Source organism: Salminus brasiliensis, chromosome 15 (genome assembly GCF_030463535.1).
Source record: "Salminus brasiliensis chromosome 15, fSalBra1.hap2, whole genome shotgun sequence".
Taxonomy (NCBI): Eukaryota; Metazoa; Chordata; class Actinopteri; order Characiformes; family Bryconidae; genus Salminus; species Salminus brasiliensis.
The window spans coordinates 28,580,386-28,590,669 of NC_132892.1; the positions used below are offsets into that span (position 1 = coordinate 28,580,386).

The 10,284-nt window shown below is 42.5% G+C and overlaps 1 protein-coding gene across 1 annotated transcript; it reads left to right on the forward strand.

Annotated features, from left to right (window-relative positions):
* Positions 1–1,871: 1,871 nt before the first annotated feature.
* LOC140535513 (verrucotoxin subunit beta-like) lies at positions 1,872–9,860 on the forward strand. Its single transcript, XM_072656911.1, has 7 exons — positions 1,872–1,962; positions 2,345–4,074; positions 5,194–5,313; positions 8,623–8,711; positions 9,283–9,478; positions 9,571–9,684; positions 9,807–9,860. Exons 1-7 carry the CDS (start codon positions 1,872–1,874, stop codon positions 9,858–9,860), a joined length of 2,394 nt encoding a protein of 797 aa, XP_072513012.1.
* Positions 9,861–10,284: the final 424 nt, after the last annotated feature.

A 10,284-nucleotide genomic window follows, 5' to 3' on the forward strand; every position in this document is an offset into this window, starting at 1 on the left:
ACTGTAACTTGCATTAGAGGAGGAATTTTATCATATTTTATCTTTTCAGTTCTCTTGATCTATTTTATAATTTTTTAACTCTTAATGTAAAGCACCTCAAATGACCTCTGTGTATTAAATGTGTTATATATTAAAAACATGCCTTGTCCTGCCCTGCCTTAAGTGTGTGTTTGCTGCACTTAAGTCTTATCCCCGACCCTGGGGGATGATGTGCTGATGAACTAATGCCCAGGCATGACTTGAAGTACCTGCCCATTTCTTAGGAAGAGGGTGTTTTTACGAGACGGCTATATAAATGTGTGTGTGTTTGTTCAGACTGATTTAGAGCAGAAGACGGGGAAAACAGCTGGCAACAGAAGTGATTTCTGCATTCGTCTGCCTGTGTGATTCTAAACAGAAACTTACAGATAAGGTGAGACACAGATAGCTACATCTACTACTACTACTACTGCTACTACAACTATTACTACAACAGCTGCTACTGCTACTACTGCAACTGCAGCTACTTCTACTACTACTACTATTACTTCTGCAACTACTGTTACTGCAACTATTACTACAAAAACTGCTACTACAAAATGAAGTGAAATTAAAGACTTCTCTAAAGGTCTAGAAGGCTCTGAGGGTTTCACCCAGCTGACGGAGAGATAATTGGAAGCATGCTTGCACACAATGCATTCTGTGTGCTCCTGGAGATTTGTTTTCAGATGTTGTACACGCTGTGCAAAACTGGGAAGGGGAGTGGCATTTCCCAAAATTTCCATGTGCATATTTGCAGTTCCCCGTGTTTGAGGCACTGGTGGCCACTGAGAAATAAACAGCAATAACAGAAATAACAGCAATAACTGGCCATGGGCAGACCATCCAAGACGCCCCTTACAGTCTCAGGTCCTAGAACATTCATAGCAATGATCTGTTGTACTTCTTCTCATGTGCATTTCCCCTCACAGTGAAACAGAGCATTGTTAAAGCAGCCTTGTGTAAGAATGAGTGTTTCTTGCTCCTGGGCTCCCCCTCTAGGCAGGAACTGGAATTCAGGCTTTGAGCTACCCCTAAAGGACACTCTTTACACAGCGTTTGTTTGGCGGATTGCTATCTCAGGGGCATAAAGTAGGGGTGTATGAACGTTGGGCATGCATCAGTGGAGCACCTGTGTAGTACTGCTACTACTGCTACTGCTACTACAACTATTACTACAATAGCTGCTACTGTTACTACTACAACTACAACTGCTACTACTGTTACTACTACTACTGCTGCTGCTACTGCTGCTACTGTTACTGCTACTACTACAATTACTACTACTATTATTACAATCACCTAGCAATCACTTAGCAACACCTTGTCAACTACACAGCAACACCACAGCAACCACTTAGCTACACTACAGCAAAAGAAACTTGGATATTATAGCAACACCATAACAACCACTTAGTAACAACACAGCAATCACCTAGGGTATCATAGCAACCACCTAGCCACACTATAGCAACCACTTAGCAACACCACAACAACCAACTGGGCTATTATAGCAACTACTTAGCAACACTCTAGCAAAAAAAACTAAGATAGTATAGCCACACCAAAACAACCACTTAGCAACACCACAGCATCCAATTATGGTATTGTAGCAACCACTTAGCAACACCACAGCGACTACCTAGGGTATCATAGCAACCACAGCAGCCACTTAGCAACACCTTAGCAACCACCTAGCAACACTATAGCAACCACCAATTATCCACTTTTTAACACCATAGCAACAGTCTAGCAACTGCCTGGAAGTGAGAACTATTTACGCTCTTTATTTTTCTACTTTCTTGATGCCAGTCAAATGACAACTGCTTGCCCCTATATTTATCTTCACAGTCATGGACTCTAAAACGATTGAAATGGCAGCCCTAGGAAGAGCCCTGCATCCTGGCATGTTGTACGACTGCCGCAGTGATTCCTTCATTCCAGGTAATGTTCCATATACTTGAGGGTATTGTTTAAGATATGCAAATGCAATGGGAGCACTAAACCTATGTGTTCAAATCAGGCTCCTATAAATGTGTAGTTTACAGTGCAGGTCAAATTATGTGGCATACAGATCCACGTGGTAGATCCATCTACCCTGTCCATCAATAGAACAGAAGGGACAAGCACAGGACCACTGTTGATCTGTAATAATAAGAGCGATGGATCATGCTGGTCATTGTGCTTGCACAAGTGTCCGACGGTAATCCTGTGGTCGGAAACGGAGCACAGATGAAGGCAGATAACAATGTGTATAGGAATGTGTGGTTAGACTGTTACACATGCTGTGCTTGAAAAGTCAGCTCCAGGCTCTCACTCATTTCAGGTGTAACTCTATGGAATAAAGCAGCATTAAGGAAACAGCTGGACATGCATCGACAGCCCAAGACAGACGTGAAATTCTCTGCTTCGGACTCACTCCGGGACAAGGCCAACCTCCTAGATGTGGGCGCCTCCCTTAAAGCCAGCTTTCTGGGGGGTTTGGTGCAGGTCGGGGGCTCAGCCAAATACTTATGTGACCAAAAGGCCTCAGCAAGCCAGTCCAGAATTACTATGCAGTACAGCCAGACAACAAGATTTGAACAACTAACTATGACCCACCTTGGCAAAATCACCTACCCTGAGGTGTTTGATGACAAGACCGCCACTCATGTCATTACAGCGGTGCTGTACGGAGCTCAGGCTTTCATGGTGTTTGATAAAACAGCCTCCGAGAACGAAGACATGAAAAAGATGGAGGGAACCCTAAGAGCAATTGTTAAGAAGATCCCTTCGTTTTCTATTGAGGGGAAGGGAGCTCTAAAGCTGAATGATGAAGAGAAGAACGTGGCTGAAAATATCAACTGTACATTTTATGGGGACTATGAGATTGAGGAGAACCCCACTACCTACATGGAAGCCTTGCAGCTATACAAGAAGCTGCCAACTTTGCTGAGGCAGAGGGAGGACGATGCTGTGCCGTTGAAGGTCTGGCTCTACCCCTTGGCCTGTTTGGACGATAAAGCAGCTAAGCTGGAGAGACAAATTGGTGTAACACTGATCTCTAAAATTGAAGGAGCGTTGGAGGAGCTGGCAGACGTGGAGAGGAGATGCAAAGATTTTATTAAAAACAAAACAATTAACCATTTCCAGGACGTCAAAGACAGGCTGCAGACATTTCAGGGTTTGTTTGCTGACTATAAGGTGTTGTTCCAGAAAGCTCTGCGCAGGCTCCTCCCTGCTATCCGGGGTGGGGAGGAAAATGAGCAGGCACTGGCTGACATTGTGCACATCCACGAAACATCTCCCTTTAGGGCTAAAAGTCTAAGGCAGTGGTTGGAGAAAGTTCAGGGTGAGGTCGAGTGGCTTGATTCCTACACCAGTGAACTGAGCAGTGTTACATCTACAGTCACACCTACAGACAGGTTCAACAGCATCCTCAGTAAGCCCACGGTGGACACAGTCGTCTGCTTCTCCTTCACATCTCTGAAGAATGAAGACCAATTTCTGTCCTCCTTAACCCCAATGGTAGATGAATTTAAAAAGATCCCATTAGTTGCAAAATCTTATGACCAAGACACTGAAGTACCCTGGTTTAGCAACCATGAATTATTTAAGAAAATGAAAGAAGACGTCTTGCTCTTTAAAGAGTTTTTTGAGGCCAATAAAAGCATAAAGACAACCAGGTTTGTCATTGCCGCGATCCCAGACTCCTCCAATCCAGGCACCTCCATACGCCTCTACAGAAATGGCAAATTGGTGGACGCCAACTTTCAGCCCGTGTCCAAGCCTCCTTCACCCAGTGTGGACATCCTGGACAAAAGTGTGGTCCTGAAGCTTCAGAAACCCCCGACTGGAGTGACAGTGCAGTTCAGAGTCGAACACAGAGCAACACAGCCAGATGCTGCAGGAGCCGACGCTGAAGCCTGGGATGTCAGAGACACTCCGGATGCACAGGAAAGCTTCACACTAACTGGACTGGAGCTGGCACGGCAACACTGGGTCCGGTACAGAGCTGTTAGTGATGTGGGAGTGAGTGAAGCCAGTGACGCTGTCCCGTTCTCTCTCAGAGGGATGGTCAATGTTTCAGTGGGCCAGTCGTGGGTCAGTGTGCATTTTCTCACTTTTCTAATTGTAGCTTTGACAGAAATTTGGAGTACTTGTCATAACAGAGAAATTAGAGAAATTGTTATATTTATTGGGCTGCAACAAACAACTAACAAATCTATTGATTACTAAAATTAATAATCGATTATTCGGATTATGAATTGCTCAATTACCAAATCATTTTTATGTAGCTATCTCCTTTTAAATTTAGCTTGAGGTTGTTTTACATATTTGCTAACTAACAATAAAGATAATAAAGATGAAGACTTTGTTCAAAAATTCACTGTTGCAATGAACCTTTCTGCCAATTAAAAAATCATATAAAAAATATTAAAATCATTTTTTCTCCCAAAATTTTAAACCAAGGACATGCAAAATAGGAGCAAGAAAACTAATTAATTAAAAAATTAAATTTTCCATATTTTTTTTTGATCAGCAAAAAAAAGACAAATGTGAGACAATAGTTTTAGCTTTCAGTTTGAAAGTATTTAGTGTTACTGTTACATTCTTGACTCTTATTTTGATAGTCTAGCCAGAGCCATGGCAACCCAGCATCAACCCAAAGCCCGGCTATGCATCAACCCTGCTCTGCTCGCGGCGTAGCCAGCAACTTAATTGGCTTTTTTTGTTGAAGGGTTGGTCTGTTTCCATATTTTTCCATATATTTTTTTTTCCATTTTTCAACCAGTGACCAGTGTCCTAATTTATGGCGTCTCTGGGTTAGCTAGCTACTTACTTGAAGGGTTCTTGGCCGTGTTGCTTCTGGCTCTGTAACTGTTTTATCCATGCGCTCTGGTAACGTGCCACTCAGTCTGTAGCTGTGTTTTCACTTTTCAATTATTACAGTAAGAAGTAACAGCAGCAGTAAAACTGTGCTCTGTCATGGTTAAACTTTGGCTCTTAATCTGTGGTTGAAAGGTGCCCTGAAACCGCTTCTAGTGATGGCATCACCAACGAATTGACTACTAAAGTAGTTGTCAACTACATTGGTCATAGGTTTTTTTTTTTGTTGAGGGTTTTAAACAAATGCAAGAAAAGTGAGAATGTCATGTTGGAGATCATCTTGTCATATGATTGTGTTCCACACAGAACTGGACCATTTCTTCCCTCTGTAATGATATAAGGGCAAAAATAATGACCGGCCTGGGCATCTCACGGTGGAGTCTGTCAACCATTGAGTCAGAAGTCACAAATCGACTCAGCAACATTGTGAGTAGTGTCTTCTGCAGTAATGTTCAAGAATGGAGTACCTTAAGTGAACCTACAGTATTTAGTAAGTCACTCCAATTGACAACAACACCAGTAAAATCAGTGATGTTTGCTTTCAGAATTTGCTGGTAATTGAACTGAATCCATTCGTCCCTCTACCAGTGAAGTGTAACACGTGCCACTGGCTGCAACACAAGCCCAAAACATTATCAATCCAAGGGCTTAACAGTTGGAAAGGTCTTCTTTTCATTAAATTCTGCACTCTTTTTTTCTCCAAACATCTTTGCTCACGGTGGCTCAAGGGTTTTATGGCTCTTCCATGAAGGTCATATAGTACTTGTGCAGGTGTTACTGCACAGTAGAACAGTGCACCACAACTTTAGAATCTGCTACATCTTCCTGGCGGTCTTTTGCCATGAAATGAGAGGGCTGATTTGCATTTTCAGCAATTCTATGAGCATTATCTTGAAAAGTTTTCTTGATCTCAAGCATTCCTGTCAACCGCTATGTTAACCGCTAATGACATTACAAGTTGAAGAATTATGTTAGAAAGGTAATACACACAAATCAAGGGTGCTGCAGTATAAAGACAAAAGTATTTGGACACCTGCTCATTCATTCATTCATTCATTTCTTCGAAAGGTATTAAAAATAGCTTATTCTGCTTTTGTTGGAGTAACTGTCTCTACTGTCTAGGGAAGACGGGTTACTACTAGATTTTGGAGCAGCATTGCTGTGAGGATTTGATTGCATTCAGCAACAAGAGCGTTAACAAGCTCAGAGTGTTGGATGATCACCACCCCACCTCATCCCCAACTCCCCAACTTAAGCACCATCCATTATTCCAGAGATACAGTTCCACTGCTCCACAGCTCAATGCTGGGGGGCTTTATACCTTTCTAGCCCATGTCTGGCATTAGGAGGCATAGTGCCTCTCTGGAAAGTCCTATTCTACTGGCAGTACTTCAGTACAGGGACTAGATGTGTGTGTGTGTGTGTGTGTGTGTGTGTGTGTGTGTGTGTGTGTGCAGACTATCATATAAACTCTCTATATAAACTCTCCAGATGTCTTCAACACTGTGGTGGAAATGATCAGATTAGCAGGAAATATAATAATAGGACCAATATTTTTCATTCCTCACAGAGCCTTCCCTATAAGGGGACAATCCCAGGAAGGCTGAGTCCAGGAATGGCTTTCTATTATCAAGGGGTTGTTCATCCAGATGCCACTGGGTATGTAGTCCAGATATTGACAGCACAAAACATATCCATATGTACTGGATAAATACCTACTCTTTCTAATCACTGCTCTCCCGCATCCCACACAGGTTTACCATAGATCATCACTGTGGTGAGGACATTGCCTTTCACTTCAGACTTGACATTTACTACAACTCAGGGGTCTGTGACAGCTACAAGAATAAAAGCTGGGAGGGTCAAGTAAAACCTAAAAATGGCCATTTTCTGTCCTGTGGATCAGCCTTTGATATTTTCATTGTCATTAAAACAGAAGGCTATGAGGTATGAAGATTACCTGGGTTAAAAAAACAATAAAAAAACAAAGAAAAACTAATTAAGCAGAAATGGAAACAGACTTTTTAGGTAAAGTTGGACTTTTCTTGGACTTTGCAGGTATATATAAATGGTCAGAGGTATTGCTTGTTCATGCACCGAATGCCAGTTGAGGACGTAACTACACTTCGCATTCATGGAGAAATCACCATCAACACCATGGGCATGGTTAAAGTTAGTAAGCCTTCCTGGTCTACTCACTCACATGGTTTTTCAGTTAGCGTCTCCTGACTTTTAAGAACACAAAGCACAAGGTAATTACAAGGTAATTACAAGCACAAGGTTGGTGTGGCACACAAGATGACACCTCTACCTGCCAGTTAGCTACCACACCATGTGGGAGACTGGGGTTTGAGTCCTGGTCTGGGTGGCAGTGCTGCACTTCACCAATAAGAGTCCTTGGGCAAGACTCCTAACATTACGCTGGCCCACCTCTGTAATATGAGTCACCTTGTTAGTTGCTTTGGATAAGAGCGTCAGCTAAATGCCGTAAATGTAAATTATTAATTATTTAGTGAGATAAATAAAGAGAATTTAGGAGTGTCTGGACTCCTGCTGGTGGCCATTAAGGGCCTCTTCATACCTGCATTTTTTAAGTAATTGGACTCGGGTTGGGTTCGTTTTCACTTTTGGTGCGAAACGTTTGGGCAGGTGTGAAAGCAGTGATTTAATTAGCGATTTACCAAGCAACTGCACAGAGACCTTTGAGAGGAGGCGGTCTCGGCCCGGTAGCAACTCGTTTGTGGTCAGATCCGATTCATTAACAATCTTCACCTCTTTTTTTTGCACAGAACTGGAGCACATCAACCTTTGGTAAAGAACAAAGCCAAAACACCTCACGTGGGAAGCTTTCCAACATTCAGTCGGAAGTGGCATATCCGGTCTGCAACCCTGTGAGTAAGACAGCACTACAGAAATCACACATTCCCTCCAAAAGCTCTCCTGATTAAATCTTAATACTCATAAAGCCTGCCCCTACAGCTGCCCCTCCAGCCTTCATTGATTATTAACACTCAGGGACGGCAAAGGCACACCTCTATGCTCTCTGAAGGAGTGAGAGAGGGTACACAAACACACCAGTCAGAAAAGGCTGTAGCTTGCTGTAGCTTTGGTCGCTAAAAATACTTACAGTCTACGTATCAAACACACAAACACACACATTACTTGACAACCTATATGTCTATGTCCATATACAAATATATGTATGTGTCCAAATGCTTGTGGACACTCTCAGCTACTTTAAGTTCTTTAAAGTAAGTTCTTTAAGATGTGCAAATGCACACACACAGCTTGTCTAGTCCCTGTACTGGCAATAGAATAGGACTTTCTGGAGCAGATAAGCATGGGCCTACAGGCTCCATACCTAATGCCAAGTGTGGGCTAGAGGAGTATGAGTCCCCCCAGCATTGAGCTGTGGAGCAGTGGAACTACTGTGTTTTCTAGAATGATGCTGGTGCTCCATCCAGTACTTTTGGGATGAGTTGGGGAGTTGGGGGTAAGGATGACCTCAAAAATCTAGTAGAAAGCCTTCTTCCCTGAAAGGTAGAGATGGTTACTCCAATGAAAGTCTTATGATGTTTTAGAAACAATGAATGAACAGGTGTCCCAATACTTTTGTCCAAACAGTGTAGTTGGAACTACAAGCTTAAACAGAATAATACAAACAGAATACCTGATACTGTTAAAAGCTATGTAAAATGTATTTACCTACACCTACAACGCTTATCATGCCCACAGACCAAATCCTACATCGGCCAAATAGCTGGAGGCTTGAAAGCTGGGCTGGCTTTGTTCTTCCAAGGCGTTGTTCCTTCAGATGCTAACAGGTACAACCTCATGATCCAAGCACTGCATATACGCTGGTCAGCCGTAACGTTAATACATTAATGAGAGGTGAAGTGAAAAACATCATCATTATGATTATCTCCATCTACAGTGGCTTCATCTCTCAAGGGGTAAGATCTGCTTCTAATATTAGGCAGCAAGTAAACAGCCAGTCCTTTAAGGTTTTCCTGAAGAGCAGGAAAAATGGGCAAGCAAAAGAGTCTGGGCCACTCTGACAAGATGGCTAGACGACTGAGTCAGAACATCTCCGAAACATCAGGCAGGTCTTGTGGGGTGTTCTCGGTATACAGTAATGAGTACCTACCAGAAAGGATAGCCTGAGGCTTATTGATGCTCATGAAGGTCCCACCTTAGGACTTACAGGACTGCTAATGTCTTGCTGCCAGATACTATAAGACACCTTCAGAGGTGTTGTGAAGTCCATGCCTCGATTGGTCAGATATTTTGTGGCCACACAGTGTTAGGCTGGTGTTATTAATGTTTTGGCTATATTCAACAAACCAAAAATTTCTAGAAAATAACCAGAATAAAAATAAAAATTGTCGCTTTCAGTTTTACAATAGATCTGAAGACAAAGGACAGTGATGACATCCCATTCCACTTCAAGGCCCAGGTTGGAACCCCCAAAGTGGTCCGCAACAGCTACCAGAGTGGATGGTGGAAGAGAGCAGAAGAGACTTTTGGGGGTCCATTTGTTAAAGGAGGCGCCTTTGACATCTGCATGTTTGTTAAACCAAAAAGCTACAAGGTACAGCGTTTGAAGATGTGAAGCGAGTAGATCCACAACTTAAATAAAAGAAGTCAAAAGGTCATGCAAACGCTTTGCTTTCATTTCTTCAGGTCATTGTGAATGGGCACTTTTTCTGTAAGTTCATGCACTGCATGCCTCTGGAGACAGTGTCTGTGCTGAATATCAATGGAGATGTCTTCATCAACACCTTTAGCATCTTTGAAGTAAGATGTTTTCATCAACTTCTTCAACTTCTCAGAACAGCTTTGGGTAAAATACCGTTAATTTCAGCATCTAATAAAAATCTAATAAAATTTTTTAATTTTTTTCCCCCTTTCCCCCCCAGGTGGACAAGGTCAAAATGAAGGTCACCATGCCTGCCCACCTTAAAGAAAACTGATCATCTCAACTAACCTTGACCGGATCAATCTGAAATATCACGGCAATTAAAAAGTACACTATGTGGGCCATTGGGATTGGGACACCTGCTCATTCAATGTTTCTTCTGAAATCAAGGTATTAAAAAGAGCAATGTCTGGAGCTCCACTGCTCCACAGCTCAATACTGGGGAGCTTTATACCCCTCTATAGCCCATGCTTGGCATTAGGCAGCATGGTGCCAACAGGTTCATGCTTATCTGCTCCAGAGAGTCCTATTCTAATGGCTGCAGTACGTCTTTACAGGGACTAGACAAGCCATGTGTGTCCATCACTTTTGGATTGTACACATACTGCTTTTCTCTTTATTGCAGATAATATGATATGAATGATTTCAGCACGTACATCTGTTCACTTTATTTGCAGTTTGTAAATGACTATCAATGT